This window comes from Lynx canadensis, chromosome E2, assembly GCF_007474595.2.
Source record: "Lynx canadensis isolate LIC74 chromosome E2, mLynCan4.pri.v2, whole genome shotgun sequence".
NCBI classification, from domain to species: Eukaryota; Metazoa; Chordata; class Mammalia; order Carnivora; family Felidae; genus Lynx; species Lynx canadensis.
The window spans coordinates 16,791,187-16,813,569 of record NC_044317.1 but is presented as its reverse complement, the minus strand read 5'-3'; the positions used below and the strand labels follow the sequence as shown (position 1 = coordinate 16,813,569).

At 42.0% G+C, this 22,383-nt stretch overlaps 1 protein-coding gene across 1 annotated transcript in view; it reads left to right on the top strand.

Annotated features, from left to right (window-relative positions):
- The window catches only part of WWP2 (WW domain containing E3 ubiquitin protein ligase 2), a 150,142-nt gene that overhangs the window by 25,571 nt on the left and 102,188 nt on the right, over positions 1-22,383 (top strand). The window contains exons 2-4 of the mRNA XM_030299840.2: positions 39-123; positions 6,187-6,334; positions 6,679-6,800. Coding sequence (XP_030155700.1) covers positions 54-123; positions 6,187-6,334; positions 6,679-6,800 — 340 coding nt within the window. The 5' untranslated portion in view covers positions 39-53. The remainder of the gene's footprint in view (positions 1-38; positions 124-6,186; positions 6,335-6,678; positions 6,801-22,383) is intronic.

Sequence of the window (22,383 nt, the reverse complement as noted above, 5' to 3'; positions counted from 1 at the left end):
AGGTACTCTGCAAACCTACTGCTGTGCTTGCCTTGCAGTTTTCTGGTGATGACATGGCATCTGCCAGTTCCAGCCGCGCAGGAGTGGCTCTGCCTTTTGAGAAGTCTCAACTTACTCTGAAAGGTGAGTGGCGCCGTGCGAGGGGTTTGCCCTTTGAGGTCTTAAACACGTCCGGGGCTCTCCATCTCGCCCGGTGGGAGCTGAAGACCCCTCATGATATGACCCCACCCCCACTCCCACTCCTCATCTCTTGTTACTTTTCCACATGTGCTCGGCTATAGCCACACGGGCCTCTTTGCTCTCCGTTGAAGGTGCTGGCCATGCTACCCCCTCTGAGTGTTTGTACCTGCTGTTCCCTCTGAGTGAAATACTTTGGGGCCAGATGTCTACCTGCTTTGCTTCCTTACTTTCTAGAGGTCTTTTTTTTGTTCTTAATGGGCCAACTTCTTTTTTTTTTTTTTTTTTTTCTTTAAGTTTATTTTTGAGAGAGACAGAGACAGCACGCCAGGGGGAGGGGCAGAGAGAGATTGGAAGACAGAGAATCCCAAGCAGGCTCCACACTGTCAGCATGGAGCCTGATGCAGGGCTCGAGCCCATGAAACCGTGAGGTCAAGACCTGAGCCGAAAACCAGGAGTCAGACGCTTAACCATCTGAGCCACCCAAGTGCCCCTGTAGGTCTTTACTCAAAAGTCACCTTCTTCAAAAGGCCTTCCTGATTCCCCCAGATGCAGCCTCCCCCTCCCCCACCTCCCTCATATCTGTCCTCTTCACTACTGTAGATTTCTCTTCTTAGCTTTGTCACCATTTAACACAGTACATATATTTATTTCCTTCGTTAACTGTCTCCTTCAATAGAATATAAACACCACAAACACAGGGATATTTGTCTGTCTTGGTTACTTCTGATACCGCAGTGATTGGAACAGTGCTGGAAACATATTGGGTTGCCAGTGAATATTGCTTGAATGACAGAATGTAGCTTTGGTAGCCTTAGGTCTGCAGAAGAGCCCTGGGAGATGCCTGGGGACGGGGGAAACAGCACTCGGTATCAGCACTCAGGCCTCTCAGAGGCACAGTCATTTGGAGGCAAAATTGTGTCATCATTTTTTTAATGATTATTTTTGAAATGTAAATGTCACTCATTTATTTAATCTATTCACATACTTTAAAATTGTTTCCTTTCCTCCGGCTCCTCAGTGCCCCTGATTGGAGGAAACTAACATTACCAGTTTCTTGTGGTAGTATTACACATACAGACATATCAAAGGGGATGTAGTTTTGTGATTTTGAGAGCTGTGTTGCCTTCCTTGGAAGGAATATTCTTCTAGCAGTGGTTGAGAGTGGCTATTTCCCTACATCTTTACCAACACAATGTGTTGTCAGACCTTTTTTCTCTTTGTCAGTCTGATTGGTAAAAATAACTTTGTCAGCATAGTTTTATTTCACATTTCTTTAAGTTATAAATGATGTTTAGCATCTTACCGTATATTTAAGGGAAACTTGTATTTCCTTTTCTGTGGATTGTGTGTTCATGTCCTCTGCCTGTTTCTTATTTACTTATGGATTAAAAAAAAAAGTCTTGATACATTTTCATCATTTTTCTTGATGTCTCCATGGCTGTTCTAGGTCTTTGGAGGGGGGAGAAGCGTTAGAGTGAACTTGATAGAGCTTTGAACTTGCGACTTTAGCTCTTACTACCTTGTCTAGTAATTAGCAAGCCTAGATTAAAACAGAAGTATGTCCATGGAGCCTGGTGACATAATGAAGTCCCTGTTTTGGGGCCTTATTATTCAGGAACACATAGTGACTTGTAAAGGTTTCTCTGTTTGCCTTTCCTCATTGTGAAATTTTTTGCTCGCGTGGAAAGAGCTAACTTGATAATACAGGTGCATCTCATTATATGTGCATTTAACCTATAGGGAGTCTATAATGCCACTTAGGCAAATGGTTAGGGAGAAAGAAAAAAAGAGAAATGACAAAATAAATGGTGTGGGTGGTTCCTCCTCTGTTGTGTTTCACTGATAGAGCCTCTAGTGTAATTTGGGAGATGTGACTATGCTGTTCCCTCCCTTGTGCCTCTCTGTAATGCAGTCCTAGAGTTTTAAGATACATTTTAAAAAATATATCAAGGCCCTTAAACATAAGCGACCTATTTTATCTGATATTTAACTTAAGAAGCACTGAGAAACTAAATACTAAAAAACAGCACAACATGGCTTCAACTGGCCTTTGGGAATCTACAGAAAGACCATCTATCAGACTCTATTTTGTGCCTTCCTGAGAGCTTTTCAAGGGTATAATTTTGGCCATGTGTGATTTTCCCCCCTTGTTTGTTAACTTTAAAGGCTAAATCCCATGTGAAGATGTGAAATTGGCATTTATATTTCATCGAACAGTAAATAAATTTTCCAGATAAACCTGCTCGTATGTTGAGACCTCTATTTTGGCTTGTGTTTTAAGAACAAGAGACATTCAGAGGCACCTGGGTGGCTCAGTTGGTTGAGTGCCCAACTTTGGCATAGGTCATGATCTCGTGGTTGGTGAGTTCGAGCGCCACTTCGGGCTCACTGCTATCAGCATTGAGCCTGCTTTGGATCCTCTGTCCCCCTCTCTCTGCCCCTCTCTGGCTCATTCTCTCTCTCTCTCTCAAAAATAAAAATAAACATTAAAAAAAGAAACATTCAAAATATCACCCCCCTGATTAATTATATGTTACAAAGGGGAAAATGTATCTTTACAGTGGAGTCACCTGACAGACCCCACATTAACCAAGGGATCAAACTTAGCATCCACAATAGGACGACAACCTAGTGTGCATGGTGAGAAGTTTGCAATGTAACCTGTGTAGTATTCTGGACAAAAATGTTCAATGTGAATCTCACCACGAGGAAAACAATTTAAGAAATACAGGCTTTGGTGCATTCAATGAGAGAGCTGGTGGAAGTCTTTAAAAAGCATTGTCATGGACAAAGAAGGGGGAGCACTGTAGATTTTAAAAGATTAAGGAGCCAGCGACCAAATGCAATTTGCTCATCTCAGTTGGATCCTGGATTGGGGGAAACCAGCTATAACAACATGTTTGGAACAGTTGGGGAAATTTGGATATGTAACGAGTATCAAATGATAGGAGTGACTAAATTTGTTAAGGTATAATAATGGTGGTGTGGTTAGGTGGGAGAATGTCTTTTTCTCTTTCCTATGCCCAGCGTGGGGCTCAAACTCATGACCTTGAGGTCAGGGGTTGCATGTTCTACCAACTGAGCCAGCCAGGAGACCCTCCTTATTATTATTATTTTTTTAATTGAAGTATAGTTAACCTACTGTGTTCTGTTCGTTTCAGGTGTACAGCATATAGAACATCCTTACTTGTATGAATTGCGTTCTGGAAGTATTTAGGGCTGATCAGTCTTGATGTCTACAACTTACTTTCAAGTGGTTTACCAAAAAAGTTTGTGGATATATGCACACTCATGCACATATATAGACATAGACGTCACATGTCTATATCCCGTGCTGTCCAATAAGATAGCCACTACAGCCACATAGAAATTTTTACATTGATTAAAGTGAAATTTAAAATGCAAATCCTCAGTCATACTAGCCATGTTAATGGCTTCGTAGCCACATGTATCTCATGGCATTGCATTGGACTGTGCTGGCATAGAACTTTTTGCTTATCATTGATTTTTTTTTTTTAATGTTTATTTATTTAGTTTTGAGAGAGAGAGAGCAAGCACGAGTCAGGGAGGAGCAGAGAGAGAGGGAGACAGAGGATCTGAAGCAGGCTCTGCGCTAACAGCAGAGAGCCCCATGTGGGGCTTGAACTCCTAAACCATGAGATCGTGACCTGAGCCGAAGTTGGACACTCAACCCACTGGGTCACCCGGGTGCCCCTTATCACTGATATTTTCTTGAATAGCACTGACACAGGCACACACATAGAAAGAGAAAGAAGCAAAGGTGGCCAGATGGCAGTTGCTGCACAGTATACAAGTATTAGTTGTCCTATTCTTTTACCTTTTCTGGAAACTGAAGACTTCAAGATAAAACTACCAATATGTGATCCGAGATTGGGTCCTGGACGGACCAGGGGGGAAAAAAAGTTTCTTTTCTCTTTTGCTATAATGGACATTGATAGGACATTTAACAAAATTTAAATAAGGTCTGTACATTAGATCATAGTTTTAAAGGATGTTAAATTTCGCCATGTTGATAATTATACTGTGGTATTGTCAGAAAATGTCTTTGTTCTTGGAAATATGCACTGAAGTATTTAGAAGAAAGGGGGCACAGCATCTGAAACTCACTCTCAAAGTTTCAAAAACAAATGTGAATGTGTACGAGAGGGAGTCGGGGGAGAGAAAGAATAATAAAGCAAATATAGTGAAAAGTTAATATTTGGTGACCCTTAGGTGAAGGGTTTATAGGAATTCTTGGTATTTTTGAAGACCAAAAACAAAACAAAAACAAAACAAACAAACAAAAATACTTAGGGAAAAAACTAGGGGGGCAAAAAAGGAAACACCATGGCAGAGTTCAGAGAATTGGCCGGGAGCTGGGAGACTTGGTTCCCAGCTTAGCTTTTGCCTCGGACTCCGTGATTTTGGATACGTTATTTCCCCTCTCTGAACCTTAGTTGCCCAACTATTAAATGAAGGGCTTGAACTTGTTGATTTCAAAGAAACTGTCCAGCTCAAAATGATAGGACTAGAATTATAACTAGTCGGCCCCCTGCTCCACCACCTTAAGGGTCTGGGTGCAGAGCTATGCTCACACCACTAGGTGGCCTCAGTTAACCTTGGTCTGTGTGAAAAGTATTTCGGTTTTCTACCCTGGACCACATTTCCCGCCACCACAACCTGTTTTTTCCCAGTACCGTCCCTTGTTGCTTCTGAATCTTAGCCACAGCTTTTGCTGTTGTTGTTGTTTGCCTTGCTCTCTCCTGTTCTTTTGGGCCGGGAGAAGACAGGCATTGTTAAAAGAATCCAGAGTTAGGTTTGTCCTTTGTCAAGTTGTGGACTCTTACAGGACTCTGTAAGGGAATCTTGATGGAGGGGAGCTCAGTCTTGCCATCATAGGTAAGAAATGCCAGTCCTATGCTCTGATTTGGGGCTTGGGATAGAGGACATCTTAGATGTGTTCCATCCCAGTGACCTGGAGTTTCCATTGTGGCTGATGTGTGCCATAAGAGACACCTGTCTGGCCCTGGGTGTATGGATACTTGTTTAGCCTGGCTTGCTGCTACCAAATAAACATCAGAAATGCTGCCACATCAAGGATACAAATAGAACAGGAAATGCAGATGGCTGACCAGCACATGGAAAAAACATTGACCCTCACTAGTAATCGAAGAACAGCAGTAGAACAGATACGCAGAATCTGGTAACGATGTATAGCATGGTGTGGTGTCAGGTTGCCTGGGTGCACGTCCTGGTTTGAAGCTCCCTGGCTATGTTTTCTGGGGCAATGACCTAACTTCCCCAAGCCTGCTTCCTCTTGGTTGAGATGGGGGTGGTGATATATTCCCTGCCCCATGGGTTTGTTTAAAGGATGGAGTTAGATGACGTGTGCACAGCATCGTGTCTGTAACAAGTGCTCATTAAATTTTACGTAATTTATATGTTTTTTTTTAATCTATCTGATTTGCAAAAAGCAAAAAACAAAAAAAACCTTAATACTCAATGCTATGGTGGTGAAATGAATATATTCATCTACGTGGGTTTATCCTTTTGGCAAAGGAATTAAACTGTTTTGGGAACTTTAAAAAATACTCAGATCATTTGGAGGAAATGCATGCAAATCTATATATTCATGATGATTTTCCCAGAGTGAAAAATTGAAAGCAGTCTTTTCAGTATTGAAAGAATAGTTAACTAAATTGTGGCATGTCTGTACAATGGGCTCGTATTGCAGCCATTTAAAATCGAGAAGAATTCTTAAAGAATTGGGGGCGTAAGAGATGAAAGTCTGGATTTGCCAACATTTTAATGATAATTATCCCAGAGTTCTCAGGTTAGGAGTGCTTCTTTTCTTAAGCTTCATTTTTTAAAAAAAAATTTGTTGAGCATCAGAAAGAAACCAAAACTTACTTTTTAAACGTAACAGCAGAAAAGAGCAAGAACATCTGCCACAGGGGGGCAGCTGGGAGCCCTCTGACTCATCTTTGACTTTTCTTTCCTGTCCAGTGGTGTCAGCAAAGCCCAAGGTGCATAATCGTCAACCTCGAATTAACTCATTTGTGGAGGTGGCAGTGGATGGACTCCCCAGTGAGACCAAGAAGACTGGGAAGCGAATTGGGAGCTCGGAGCTTCTCTGGAATGAGATCATCATTTTGTAAGAGAAAGTCCCTTCTCTTCTCAGTAACATGGGAGAAAGAGAGAAGGCTCTCCAAGGGGGTTGTGGGAGATCCAGGTTTCCTGTGAGGCCTCAAACTCTTCTGCCTTTGGTACCCAAGGCACCTCTCTTCAGGTGTTTCTACATCATTGAGCTCACAGAGCACTCATTATTAGCTAGATGGTTACAGGGCCAGCTTTGTGGGGGAAAGGGTGTACGTGAACGTCTTCCTGTTTGAGGTCCCCCCCCGCCAAGATGTCAGCAGTATAGTTGATCTGTTTTCTTCTCAGCTGTAGGAGTGACCAGTATGCTTGGATGTGATGAATCAAGTATTTGTTTTCCAGGAATGTCACGGCCCAGAGTCATTTAGATTTGAAGGTTTGGAGCTGCCATACTTTGAGAAATGAGCTGCTAGGCACCGCCTCTGTCAACCTCTCCAATGTCCTGAAGAACAATGGGGGCAAAAGTACGTATGATGATGGGGTGGCCGACATGATTCATCTGTGGGGGGTGGGAGAAGAATTCAGAAGGCTTGGATTTCTCTCACACACCACGGACAGACCCGGTGATGCGGTTTCCTCCAGGACCAGGGGCTGCGGGGACTCTGTTCCCCATAGACGCTGCCCGTGGAGCTTTAGGAAGGCGAGAGCTCTTCTCTGCCTTCACTGTGGGATTCAGTCTATTTTGTCCTCGGGCTCTACGCTGGGATGCAGTGATGTGTCGCCTTGATCCTTTCTCAAGGATGAATGCTTTCCCTCTGCCTCTGACTCTCTTTTCCCAATCCCGGAGACATGTGACATTTTGAATCAAACTGTCAAATGCCTGCACCCCAAATCATTACTTTCCTAGTCTGAGTCCTTGAATGGAACAAAGAAGCTGCGTGTGTTTGTGTGTTTGTGTGTTTGTGTGGAGGGGGGAATGGTGTTACACGTAGTGCCTTGTGCTTAGTAGGCACTCAGTGAACGTTTACTGGATGTTGGAATGTGCTGGAAGCTGTGTCTTAATTATTCAGGGTGCCTCTGCTGCATGGAAATCTAAACCCTAACGTCTATTTATTGCTGCTTGTGGTCAGTGGCATAACCCGTGGCTGTGGTATCTGGACCCTCCCTCATAAAGCCTCTATTGAGAGCGGTACCATATGTGGGGAGGGAACGCCATGGAAAGAAAGGCTCCTTTTTCTCTTGATGTCTGCTGTCTAGAAAATATTTTCTGAAAGTGGAGTTAGCTTAAGAGGGATGTGGGGGTGGGGAGTGTTGAGTCCCGGTTGAGCGCCGCGTGGATTCAAAAGTCTTTTCTTTCTGACAGGCCGCTCGAGTGGTGTTTGAGGTTCCTCTGGTCTTTCCCTTTCTGCCGGGCACCCAGAGATGTGGGGAGCCTGCCGCAGCTTCAGAAATTGCTTAAAACCAGGAATACGCCTCTATTTTAGTTCTGCAGGGAGCTCCCTGATGGTTTCTCTTCTGAGTCTGTCTTTATTTTCTCAAACTCTAGCCTGCCTTTTATAATTTGATTATCGAGGAGGGTTATATTTATCATGTCTTTTGGAGATACACTTGTGGACATTGTCACGTTAGGATCAGCAGCCAATGAGTGTCCTTTCTTTTCTTCTTCATTTGTTCCGTCAACATACCTTTGCTTTTGATTGTAAAAGTAATTGTAGCCAAATTGGAAATTACACACAAGCGCACAGATGTACAAAGAAAATAAAATTCTCCTGTAAAGCACAGTGCTTAGTGATAATTGCTAACATTTTGATATGTATTTTTCTGAGCCTTTTTTTCCTGTTGCACATGTATATATTTAAGACATCCGTGAAACAAAATCGTGACCATACAAAAACATATTATTTTACAACATATTATTTTATATTTTTTCTCTTTAAAATGTATATCTTTTTTTATTTAAACATTTTTTTAATGTTTGTTTTTGAGAGAGGAAGAGTGCATGTGTGTGCTAGCAGGGGAGGGGGACAGAGAGAGGTAGAGAGAGGATCCCAAGCAGTTTCCGTGCTATCAGCGCAGAGCCCGACGTGGGGCTCGAACTCAAGAACCGAGAAATCATGACCTGAGCCAAAGTCAGACACCCAACTGACTGAGCCACCCAGGTGCCCCTTTTTTTTGTTCTAAAGTTGTTTATTATTATTATTTTTTTGTAATCTCTATACTCAACGTGGGGCTCAAACCTATGACCACAGGATCAAGAGCCGCATGCCCTTCTGACTGAGCCAGTCAGGTGCCCCTCAGTAGATCTTTATTTACTTACTTATTTTTTTCTAATTGTGATAAAAGGCACGTAACATAAAATTTACCGTCTTAACCATTCGTAAGTGTGCCGTGTAGTGGCAATTGAGTACACGCTTGTTGTGCAAGCGTCACTGCCATTCATTTTCAGAACTTTGTTTATAAATGTTTATTTTTGACAGAGAGAGAGTGCATACATGCACGCATGAGCAGGGGAGGGGCAGAGAGAGAGAGGGAGACAGAGGATCTGAAGCAGGCTCTGCGCTGAGAGCAGAGAGCCCACTAAGGGGCTTGAACCCCTGAACTGTGAAATCATGACCTGAGCTGAAGTCACACACTTAACCGACTGAGCCACCCAGGTGCCTCATCTTCAGAACTTTAAACTCAAACTCTCTACCCACTGCACAGTTCATTTCTCCTCTTCCCTCCACCCCGCCCACAGTTCTGCTTTTTCTATGCATCTGACTAGCTACCTCAATTGGGTGAAAGCATACAGTATTTGCCCTTTTAGATCTGGCTTACTGTACTCGGCATAAGGTCCTCAAGGCACCTCCAAGCTGTAGCATGTATTGGAATCTCCCTTCTTATTAAGGCCAAATAATATTCTGTCCTATGTGCATACCACGTTTTGTTATCCATCCACCTGTCCAGAAACACTTGGGCTGCTCCCACCTTTTGCCTGTTGTAAATGGTGCTGTTATGAATCCGAGCGTACAAATACCTGTTCAAGTTCCTGCTTTCAGTTCTTTTGGATCTGTGCCTGAGAAGCAGAATTGATGCGTCATATGGTAATTCTTTGTTTAATTTTTTGAGGAACCGGTATACTGTTTTCCATAGCTGCTGTACCGTAAAATATATTGATACGGCTTTAATTATCCTTCCAAAATGTACTTTTTGATGACTGCCTAGTAGTAGTTTCTCAGGTGGTTGTGTGGAAATTTAAGTTTGGGTACTGGGGTAGTTTTAAGTATCTTACAGTCATAAATAATGCTATGGTAAATATATATAAATCTTTGTGTCCATTGCTGATAGTTTACTTGTCATAAATTACTGAAGAGGAGGGTGGCTGGGTGGTTCATTTCATTGAGCGTCCGACTCTTGATTTTGGCTCAGGTCATGATCCCAGGGTCACGGGATCGAGTCCCGCATTGGACTCTGCACGGAGCGTGGAGTCTGCTTAAGATTCTTTCTTTGTCTCCCTCTGTCCTTCTCCCTGGCTCTCTCTCACTCTGTCTGTTAAAAAAAAAAATTATTGAAGATGGATTTGCAGGGTTTAAACATTTTTCACATATTTGTGACATTTGACACATTGCAAAATTACTCTCCAGAAAAGTTCTGCCAGTTTACCCTCCCATCAGCAGTGGCCAAGATTGCTAGTTTCTGTTGCATCTTGGCCTTTATTGGCTTGATTAAAAAAATATACATACATGCATGTGCACACACACACACACACACACACACACGTATATTGTTTTTGCCTGTTTGATAATTAACGGTATGCCACATTTGCTTCATCTGTTTCTCTTTTTGGTTGTAGTATTTCAAAGTAAATTACAGATGTTCCAGCGTTATCTTTTAGATTCTTCAGCCTGCCTCTTGTAAACCACGAGGATATTTTCCTTCTTTGTTATTCTGTCGTGTTACATACGTGAACCCATTTATCGTAGACTAGTAGTGTTTGAAGAGGTGGAGCTTCTACTGCTCTTTCAGCTCCTTCAGGCTTCTGACGACCGACTCTGCTGTGACGGTGGAAGCCCTCTTGCAGGTCACCGGCTTCCGTTTTCATGTACGAACCACAGTGCCAGATCCCCACAGCTCATCTTTTCATCTTGGTTTTGCCACAGCACTCGGCGTGCTGGCTTATTTCAATCTTCTTCACCCTTTTCCTGTGGGAGGCACCATCACGGGTCCTCCATTTACCGAGGATTCTGACCTTCTTCGTGCGTTTAGCTGTGACTCTGCAAATTAGGGCTGAGCCCAGAGAGGAAACAGAAAGGATATTTTTGTCTGTGATTACCATACTATTATCACACCTTGCAATATTGACATGAATTCCTTATGATTGATCACCTGATGCACAGTACCTGTTCAGTTTCACCTGTTTATCTCTAAGTGTCATTTTCTTTTTTCTTTTCTTTTTTTTTAATGTTTTTATTTTATTTTTGAGAGAGAGGGACAGAATGCTAGTGGGGGAGGGTTAGAGAGAGAGGGAGACACAGAATCTGAAGCGGGCTCTGGGTTCTGAGCTGTCAGCACAGAGCCTGACGTGGGGCTCAAACCCACAGATCGTGAGATCATGACCTGAGCCAAAGTCAGAAATTCAACCGACTGAGCCACCCAGACGCCCCTCTAAGTGTCATTTTCAAGTTGGTTTGCTTGAACCTGAATTCGGACGAGGTCTCCTCATTGAATTTGGTTGTTATGTCTCTGAAGTTTCCCCAGTATCACTCTACCTATATGATTCTGTGATTTATTGAAGGAGATTGAATATCTTTAGAGTGTGTTTATTGCCTTAGTAATGTCCTTTGTTCATTTTTATATCAAAGGGTGCATTTTTGTCTTTTAGTTTTGAAGGTGTTTTATATGTTAAGGCTGTTACTCTTTGTCTTATAATTTGTAAATATCTTTCCAGTTTTTCATTTGCATTTTAGTTTTGTAGATTTTTTTTTTCCCTATTTTCCAAAGAGATGTTTTAAACTTGTAGTTGAATCTGTCACCCTTTGTATTTGTAGCCTTTTCCTTTATGAAAGGCTTTCTCCCATTCTGAGATCATTCTGAGGTAAATAGTCACCTCTAGTTTTTACTAGTTCATTGTGATTTGTTTTTTACATTTAATTCTTTAAGTGATTTTATTTTTGTGTGCAGTGTGAATAGGGATCTAATTTTATTTTACTTTTTGAGTGTTTATTTTTGAGAGAAACAGATATTGTGAGTGGGGGAGGGGCAGAGAGAGAGGGGGGGAGAGAGAGAGAAGACAAGAGGGGAGGGGAGGGGAGGGGAGGGGAGAGATATTGAGAAAATCCCAAGCAGGCTCCACGCTGCCAGCCTGACTTGGGGCTTGAACGCAGGAGATCATGACCTGAGCTGAAACCAAGAGTCAGATCCCAACTAACTGAGCCACCCAGGTGCCCCAGGATCTAATTTAATTTTTCCCAAATAGTTAACTGATTGATTTAGCACTACTTATTGAATAACCCATCTGTGATTATTATCCCCAATGATTTGGGTTGTTTATCTTCAGCTTATATTAAAAAATGTCTACATATATATACATACACACTTGGGCCTGTTGGGGGATTTTCCATTTCATCTGTTGTTTTATTAGCCTTTTACAATCACTGTCTTAACTGTTGTAATATTACCATGTTTTAATATCTGACTATTTGAATTTCTCTCCTTTTCAAAATCTTCCTCCCTCTTTTCTTTGCATATATGACAGTACCACCTGAAATTTATTTATTTATTTTTAAAGTTTATTAATTTGAGAGCAAGCGAGAGAGGAAAGGGCGGAGGGAGAGAGAGAGAGAGAGGGGAGGGAGAGAGAATCCCAAGTCGGCTCCACACTGTCAGTGCAGAGCCTGACCAGGGGCTCGAACTCATGAACCATGAGATCACGATCTGAGCCAAAACCAAGAGGGGGACACTTAACCAAATGAGCCACCCAGGTGCCCCAACACTACCTGAACTTTAATTATTTTGTCAGGTTCTCCTCTTCTTCCTACTTTCTTCCCCTCAAATCCCTTCAGATTTTATTGGAATTCCATCCTATGTAAAGTTCCTTTGTGGAGAATTTCTGTACCAATAATTCCTACCCAGGAACATCGAGTGTCTCTAAATTCACTCAGATCATTTTGAAGTTATCTTTTTTTTTTTTTTTTTAATTTTTTTTTTTTCAACGTTTATTTATTTTTGGGACAGAGAGAGACAGAGCATGAACGGGGGAGGGGCAGAGAGAGAGGGAGACACAGAATCGGAAACAGGCTCCAGGCTCCGAGCCATTCGCCCAGAGCCTGACGCGGGGCTCGAACTCACGGACCGCGAGATCGTGACCTGGCTGAAGTCGGCCGCTTAACCGACTGCGCCACCCAGGCGCCCCGATTTTGAAGTTATCTTTAGATAGACTCTTCTAAATTAAAAAAAAAATTTTTTTTAATGTTTATCTTTGGGAGACAGACAGAGTGCGAGTGGGGGAGGGGCAGAAAGAGAGGGAGACCTAGAATCTGAAGCAAGCTGCAGGTTCTGAGCTGTCAGTGCAGGGCCAGATGCAGGGCTCGAGCTCACAAACCGTGAGATCATGACCTGAGCCCAAGTCAGAAGCTTAACTGACTGAGCCATCCAGGCTCCCCAGACTTCTAAATTTAAAAAACCCTTTCGATTTTATTTTCAGTGGGATCTTTTCCTATTAGGTCTCCTAACTTAGTGCTGTTTGTATATGACTATTAGTTTCTGCATGTGTGGGTTTTGTTTTGTTTTTTTTTTTTTCATAATCATTCAATAGCTGAATTCTTAGTATATGTTTTCAATAGCTTCTTTTGGGTTTTCTTGGTAGACTTTGATGTGATTTCTAAGATTGATAATTTTGCTCATATTAGGAGATAATTATGCTTTTTTTTTTCTTGTTAGTTGCTTTGCATACAGCTTCCTCTTTTAGTGGTGATGGAGTGGACATCTCACCTTTTCATAACCATGCTTCTAATGACTCTTCTCTGGATGTAAAGTTGGGTGTTAGTAAGCTCTTTTTCTTTTTTTTTTTCTTTTTCTCAGTTTAATTAATAATTAATCATTGTTTTTTTTGTTGTTGAATTGTTGGTAGGTATTGGGATAGTTAAATGATTTTTCTTCTTTCTATTTCTTATATTGATTTCCTAATAGTAACAATCTTAAAATTTCTTGAATACACTCTGTTGCTCATGTTTGATTATTTTTTGAAACTTTTGTTAAGAATTGTTTGTTAGTATTTTATTTGGGGGTTTTCCACTTATATTCACAAGTGGCATTTGTCTGTAGTTTGTACTATTTTTGTCAGCTTTGGAATTGAGGCTTAGCTAATTTTATAAAGTAAATTAAAGCTCTTTCCAACTTCAGGAACAGACTCTATAACTTGGGAATTATCTGTTCCATGAATGCAGGAAAGAGCTCACCCGTAAAACCAACTAGGTCTGGCTGCTTTCTCTGAAATAATTCTTTGATGACTTTTTCAGTTTCTTACCCCATAATGATTGGTTTGTTCAGCTTTTCTGGTTCATCTTGCATCAGTTTTGTTAATTCATTATTTTCTGAGAAAAATTGTTTCATGAGATTTTTTAGATTTATTAGTGTGAAGATTTTAAGTAGCGTCCTCATTTTATTATTTATTTATTAAATTTTTTTTTAATGTTTATTTTTGAGAGAGAGAGAGACAGCACGAGTGGGAGAGGGGCAGAGAGAGAGGGAGACACAGAATCTGAAGCAGGCTCCAGGCTCTGAGCTGTCAGCACAGAGCCCGATGTGGGGCTCAAACTCATGGACCGCAATATCATGACCTGAGCTGAAGTCAGATGCTCAACTGACTGAGCCACCCAGGTGCCCCAGTAGCATTCTCATTTTAAAAATGTTTCTAGGTGGGGTGCCTGGGTGGCTCAGTCGGTTGAGTGTCTGACTTTGGCTCAGGTCATGATCTCACGGTTCGTGGGTTCAAGCCCTGCATCAGGCTCTGTGCTGACAGCTCGGAGCCTGGAGCCTGCTTCGGATTCTGGGTCAACCTCTCTTTCTGCCCCTCCCCCGCTTGTACACTGTCTCTCTCTGTCTCTCAAAATGGAATAAATGTAAAAAAAAAAAAAAATGTTTCTAGGGGCCCCTGGGTGGCTCAGTTGGTTAAGCGTCCAACTTCGGCTCAGGTCATGGGCTCATGGTTCGTGGGTTCGAGTCCGCATTGGGCTCTGTGCTGACAGCTCGGAGCCTAGAGCCTGCTTCAGATTCTGTGTCTCCCTCTCTCTGCCCCTTCCCTGTTTGCATTGTCTCTCAAAAATAAATGTGAAAAAAAAATTAAAAGAAAAATGTTTCTAATTTTTCTCCCTTAAAAGTTTTTTCAAATTTGTTCCCAATTTTTTTTTGACTAGCATAAACATTTTTGTTTTAACTTCTGTTTTTTAATTTATTTTTCATAGGACTACTTGGATTTTCAGTTATACCATGTTTTCTAATATTTTGAAAAGTTTACCTATTTATTTTGAGAGAGAACAGGCAAGGGGAGGTGCAGAGAGAGAGAGGGAGAGGGAGAGAATCTAGCAAGTTCCGCATTGCCAGCGCAGAGCTCGACACAGGGCTCAATCCCACAAACCGTGACATCATGACCTTAGCCGAAATCAGGAGTTGAATGGTCAACCAACGAAGCCACCCAGGAACCCCTAATTTCCATTTTTAAAAAATGTTTACTGTATTTTTGAGAGAGAGAGAGAGATAGAGAGAGAGAACAGGGGAGGGGCAGAGAGAGGGAGACACAGGATCTGAAGCAGGCTCCGTGCTGACAGCAGCAAGCCAATGTGAGGCTCGAGCTCATGAACCGTGAGATCATGACCTGAGCTGAAGTTGGACACTCAACCGACAGCCACCCAGGCATCCCTTTTTGTTTTTGTTTTTTTCATTTTTCACTTTAACTTTTTTCAACTAGTTGCCATAGATTTTTTTTTTTTTTTTTTCAGTCAGTGAGTTGGTCATTTATGGCTTTTTGAGTTGAAAGCTTATAGGGCATTTATTTTTGTCTTGTTGAATGATGAAAACATTCGTGCTTTAAACTTGGCTTTGATTTTTTTCCTGTGGGTATTCACATTTTTTTCTTTTAAGGAAAAGTGCACATACCGTAAGTGGTATAGTTCAGTGAATGTTTACATCTTTTCACATCTGTGTAATTGCTACTCAGATCAAGACACAGAACATTTCTAGGGCCCCAGAAGATTCCTGTGTCCCTGTCAATCAGTAACCCTTTGCCTGAGATAACCACTATTCTGACTTCTGTCACTACTCGTTAGTTTTGCTTATTCTTGAATTTTTATCAGTGCAATCATACAGTACGTTTTCTTGTGCCTGGCTCATTGTATCTGTGAGAGTCACACATGCTTTTGCAGGTAATACTAGTTTGGGTTTTTTTATTGGGGTGAAGGTTCCTATTATATGACTATACCACAGTTTATTTGATTATTCTCCTGCTGGCAGACACTTGGGCTCTTTCCAATGTTGGACCATCATGAACAAAGCTGCTATGAACATTCTTATACATGTATTTTTCAAGGCACATATATGCATGTATTGAGTGTGTGTGTGTGTGTGTGTGTGTGTGTGTATGTATATATCTCTTAGCTCACCAAGTAGATGTATTTCATCTTTAGTAGACACTGCCCAACAGTTTTCTACTGGTAAACCCATACCTGTTGCTGCGTTCTGCTCCTTGTTTGTAACTGCTGTTGTGATTTTTCTCTTTGAGCCCAGGGTGATTCAGGAGGGTGTTTTCTCTGTTGCCCAGGGCTTAGGTCATTCATGACGGTCACTGCCGTGCAGCCGCTTTTGCCAGCACCAACCTTAGCACCTCGAGTGTGTGGCTAGGTTGATGAGCAGTGAGGCACGTCAGATCCACATCTGATGGAAAATGTGGATTGTAGGAGGGCGGTGAGCTGTTTTTTTCTTAGGAAAACAAATCTGGAATGACAGTGGCTTAGACGAGTCACAAAACAAGGGCTGTGTTTCATAAAGCCCTTTGTTTACAGCAACTCTGTTTCTGGTGATTCCAAATCTGTTGAATAGAGAAGTGGTTAAGAATACGTAGCCTCTGGAGTCCAACCACCTGGGTTTGAGTTCTGATTCCATTAGCTTTGTGATGTCGGACAGTCACTTCTCTGTGTGTGTGTTTCCTCACCTGTAAAACATTATTTTGAGATTCAGTAAGCTAACAGTAGTACCTTACACATGTAAGTACTCTATAAGTCATGGTAACAGCAGCAGTAGTAGTGGTAGTAATTCTGGCTCCTCTGATACTTTTTTTTTTAAGTTTATTCATTTATTTTGAGAGAGCGAGACAAAGTGAGCAGGGGAGGGCCAGAGAGAGAGAGCATCCCAAGCAGGCTCTGCGCTGTCAGTGTGGAGCCCGACGTGGGGCTCGAGCCCACGAACCACAAGATCATGACCTAATCCGAATCAAGAGCTGGATGCTCAACGGACCGAGTCACCCATCCGCCCCGCCTCTGCTACTTTTCTTCCCAAAGATTGGGTGGTTCAAGTCCTCAAGATGGTGCCAGAGACCCTATTTCCTGGTGTAGGACCCCCTTGCCTAAATGCGAGGCAGCCCTGAGGTGGTTCCCAGGGGGAGTTCTAAGGTTCTAAGACTGAACAAGTATGAAAGCCCTGAGGGTGTGGAGTGGGGAGGCTGTCATTAGCATGAGACATTTTCAGCACCGGGGTCTTGGTGCCTGCATTCCTTGGGGAGCCGCTAGGCTGGGGACATGTCCAGATTGGTAGGACGATTACGTAGGGTGGTAGGTCACAGTATGTTAGGTGACTCCTCTTACTGTGGCCTAGTCTTCCCGAAACAGCTTTTTCTGGGAAAGGGCCTTGATGGGTAGCTCTTGTCCTGCCTGGTGTTTTTTTCCTCCACCAGACGCAGTTCCTTCCTCCATTCGTTGCCTGTTGTCCTCTGGGTGGATTTGGAAGTTGACTAGGAAACCTAGCTGGTGTTTTATGCCTCCCTCTGGCAGAAGGATGCTGTGGTCGAGGGCTTTACTCAAGTCCTGCAGTTGCATACGGGTCAGCCTTGGCTGACTTTCTGCCAGGACGTTGACCTGGCTGTGGCTGCAGGGAGGACTTGACGCGAAGTACCGGTTTGGCTCGAAAGGACAGCTCTAGTCATCTCTGTGTGGAAGCGGATGCTGGGGTTGAATAATGATTTTTAAAAACCTTTTTGTTAGAGGAATTTTCGTACATGATCCCCATCACCCAGCTTCGGTGGTTATTAGCCTATGTTTCTTCCGCCCCTGTCCACTGGATGATCTCGATTTTTTTCTAAGTTGGTAGCAGGTAGTACATAAGACTCCATTTTCTCTTGTAGCTCTCCTGTCCCTCAGCTGGCCTCGTTAACACTGCAGAACTTGTCACTACCAGATTGTTCTCCTTTCAAGGAGGGAAATGTACTTTGAAGTAGAATTAAAAAAAAACCAAACTTGTTATTTTAAAATAATTTCAGGGGCACGTGGGTGGCTCAGTCGGTTAAGCGTCCAACTCTTGACTTCAACTCTGGTCATGATCTCGCGGTTCACGGGTTCGAGCCCTGCATTGGGCTCCGTGCTGGCAGTGTGGAGCCTGCTTGGGATTCTGTCTCCCTCTGTCTCTCTGCCCCTCCCCTGCTTGCTCTCTATCTCTCTCAAAATAAATAAAACTCAAAAAAAAAAAAAAGTGAAAAATGATTTCAAATTGAGGCAAGTTACAAGAATGGGACAAGGAATTCCCCTGTACTCTGCAGCCAGCTGTTAATATTTTGATACATTTGCTCTAACATTGTCTCTGTCTATACATATGTCTATAATAATTTTGTGACTCATTTTAAATTATGAACCTCGTTGGTCCCTAAATACTTAGGTGTCTTTTTTTTTAATATTTTATTTTTAAAATTATTTTTAATGTTTTATTAATTTTTGAGACAGAGAGAGATAGAGCGTGAGCAGGGGAGGGGCAGAGAGAGAGCGAGACACAGAATCCGAAGCAGGCTCCAGGCTCTGAGCTGTCAGCACAGAGCCCGACGCGCGGCTCGAACTCACGAACCACGAGATCATGACCTGAGCTGAAGTCGGACGCTCAACCGACTGAGCCACCCAGGCGCCCCTAGGTGTCTGTTCTTTAAGAAGATGCTTTCTTACATAATCACTGTACAATTAAATCAAGAAAATAACATTTGTGCACTGCTGTCACCTAATTCATCTTTTCTAGTTGTTGCAAAAATGCACTTAACAGTGACTTCCCCATGATCTGGGATCCCATGCAAAATTATACATTGCATTTGCTTGTCATGTCTCCTTAAATCTGGGATTAGTTCCCCAGCCTATTTTTGTCTCTCATGACACTGACATTGTTGAAGAGTTCAAACCAGTCTTTTTGTAGAATCCTCTCAACTTGGCTCTGTCTGGTTTTTCCTCAGGATTAGATTCAGGGTATGTATTTTTGGCAGGAACACTCCAGAAAAGATATCGTGTCCTTCTCAATGCATCATACCAGGAGGCTCATGACTCAGCTTGTTTCACTGTTAATGATGTTAACTGTGATCATTTGGTTGAAGTGGTGTCTGCCAGGTTCTCCACTCTAAAATTACTGTTTTCTTTTTATAACTAGAAAGTAATTTATGGGGAGATACGATACTTCGAGACTATGTAAATATCTGTCCTTTTTGCACCTTCACTTATTACTTTTTGCTTTCATTAATGATTTTTTTTCTGAATCAGTTATTACTGTGATGGTTGCAAAAATCTTTTCCCCCAGTTTTTTTATTCCTTGTATATTTATTAGTTGGCATACTAGCGCAAGGAAGAGCGTTTCCTTTTCTTTTAGGCATGTAGATATGTATTATCAGTCTTATGGATTCTTATTTCATTCAGTGGGTCATAATTTATTTCTGCCATTGTTTTGATGCTCACATTATCCCTGGTTTGGCCAGTGGGTGCCTTCTGTATCCTTTTGATGTGTCCTCCATCATATATTATTTCCCAGACATGATCCAGTGTAGATAGAATATACTGTACGATAAAGGTGGCGCTGAAAATCAGAATAGGTGAACCAATGGCGTTAGGACCATCAGCTAACCAAGTGGTTTTCAAAGTGTGGTCCCCAGATGAGCAACATGGGTGTATCGCCTGGAAACATGTTAGAAATGCAAATTCTGAGGCCCTATCCCAGACCTGCAGAACCAGAAACTCTGAGGGTGGGGCCCAGCAATCTGTTTTAACAGATTTTCTAGGGAATTCTGATGCATGCTCAAGTCTGAGGAACATAAAGCTAACCACTTGGGGGAAAGAAAATACAGCTAGATACCTTCCTTGTACTGATACTTGTGATAGTTTTCTTCCTTCCTTCCTCCCTCCCTCTCTCCCTCTCTCTCTCTCTCTTTCTTTTTAGATTTTATTTTTAAGTAATCTCTGTACCCAACATGGGGCTCGAACTTACAACCTCGAGATCAAGAGCCACATGCTCCATCGACTGAGCCAGCCAGGCGCCCCGTGATAGTTTTCTTTATTTAGTTTTTTAAACATTTAGCTCTGTAATCAGTCTAGAGTTTATTTTGATAACAGGATGGGGGATAAGGATCTAGTTGTATTTTTTCCTAACTGGATTTACACGGTCTCACTGTTTTCTTCGGAGGGGATGTCAGAACAAGGTTGGACGTAGCTCTTATCACTGGTCTTCTTCTTCAAAACTTTTCTTGGCTCTTGAGCCTTCATTTTTCTGACACACTTTATATTTATCTAGCTAGCTATCTAGGCAGCTGTCTGGCGCATGTATGTATACACACACACACACACATACACATCACATCACATATACACACAGATGTGTGGATATCTATTTCTGTGACTTTATATTGAGTTCATAATGAAACCTCTGTTTCTCGTTCAGTCCCACAGGGTTCCTTCCTAACCTTCCTTTCCATACGAGAGCTCTGGCTCTCCATGTCATCCGTGTATTTACATGTTCCCTCTTTTCTCTAATGTGCACAAAGTTTGAGAATTGTCGCACCCATGGAAGTAGACTTTGAAAAGCCCTTTGCTTATGTTCTCCATTTTCTTTGTCGGTCTCTTTGCCCATGTGTAGCTAAAAAAAAAAAAAAAGGAAGCAAACAGCTCCCTATTTATTTAAAAATCTTATAAGCAGAGGGTTGTTTCGGAACTTTACATTTTCAGAACAGATAGGCCAGTCATGAGGGGTGCACCACCTCCCTCCCTGTTCCGTAGGGATGGAGCATTCTGGGGGGTGGGCTGCATGTCTCAAGGAAGCATGCCTGACAGACAGTGAATGCATTTATTTTAAAGTAAACACAGTGCTGTTTTTCCAGTTTTTCAACGGGAAGATAAATAAAACTACTGATCTTTGGAATCTGCATCACGGGGAGAAGAGAGAAAATGAGAAGAAAAAAAATTTTTTTTTTTTTTTTTTTTTGCTCTACAGTTAAAAACAATTTTATATTTATCTTTTAAATTAATTTCTTGTTTTGTTTTGGTTCCCAAGTTTTATTCAAGAACTCATACAGAATATTCCAGGTAAATGAGTTTTAATCCTCATCTTCCTCCTCTTCCTCGTCCTGGTTAATCTGGAGGTAACGCAGTTCCTAATTCTCTCTGCTGTTAGCAGCTATGTGCTGACAGTCACATAGATTATTCTTCTTCAAATATTTTTTGGCGAGATATTTCAAATACTTTTAGTAAAAGGCACCTCAGAAGTTACAGTAACCTTGCTCTCGCCCTTTTCAGTAGGTACGACCCTTCCATTGAGATTCCCACCTTTGCCACTCACTTCCATTCTCTCTTGAAGAAACTGCTCAAAAGTGGCAGCATCCATGATTCTGTCTTCTATGGGGGTGGGGTGTGTGCAGTCAAGTGTAAACTTCAGAACTCGCTTCTTTTTTTTTGCTCCACTCTGCCACAAGCTTTCTCGTGGACTTGTTTCACAATTTCCGAGAAATTGAGTCTTGCTCCCCAGATTGAAAATGTTATTCATTTCTCTGCTTATAAAGATAATGCATGCTTCTAAACCTGAAAACGTTATTGTTGTTTTTCCGATTATTATTATTTTCATGCTGATTGAAAAGAAAGCCAAAAACCATTCTGAATTGCTTTAGTATATATGAGGCATTGTTTTGAATTTGTGAGATATATATGGTAAAACTTAGTCCTCCTGCATGCCTGTGAGGTAGAGTGTATTGCCATCCCCTTAGCTGAGGAAGTAGGCACATGTTACGTAACCTGCCCAAGGCCCCGCAGTGGATTTAACCCAGGCCTTTTGCTCCCACAGCCTCTCTGCATCTACTGCCTTCCAAGGTTAAATTCACTTAAAATTTTATTATTTAGAGCTAACCCCATAAATCGTTTGTTATATATCCACTAACCTTTTTTAGGGGGGGAGGTATGTATAACTTTTTTTTTCCTGAAATGGGAACTCACTCTGCATATTCCTCTGTAACTTGCTTTTTTTCACCCATTTTTTTTTTTAACCTTAATGAAACTGGACCATTTTTAATGACTATAGTGTCAGTTTTTTTGGGATGAACGCACCATAATTTAACCAATCTCCTATTGTTAGCCTTTTCTGTTCTTTTACTGGTACAAGCAAGAGGTTTTTTGGGGTCAATTCTTCTAAAGAGATCTCTGTGCTCCTGTCCTTTTTTTTTTTTTTTTCCCCCTTAAGTCAGTAAATTCCTAGGCATGCAATTGCTGGGCCCAAGGGCGGGCATGTTTCAAGGTTTTTGATGCCTGAAGCCTGGGCCTGCTGCAAAGCCTTGGCCATTTGACATGCTTGCTGAGCGTGTGCACCTGTACCTGGTTCCTGTCTCATGAGTGGTGCTGGGGCCTGTGAACGTTTTTAACTTCTGCCAGGTCTCTTAAGTGAAAAACAATTACCTTTCATCATTTTAATTTGCGTCTCGTTTCTTTCCTCCTCTCCCCTTTTCTTCTTGAGAAACTTCCAGGAAGTCTTTGGCCCTCCTTGCCCTGCTTCACACTGCTTCATTCACCTCCCAGGTGTGAAATCTGATGATCATTTCGCATCCTCATCTCACTTGCCTGACAGATCGGATGCAACGAGTCGATC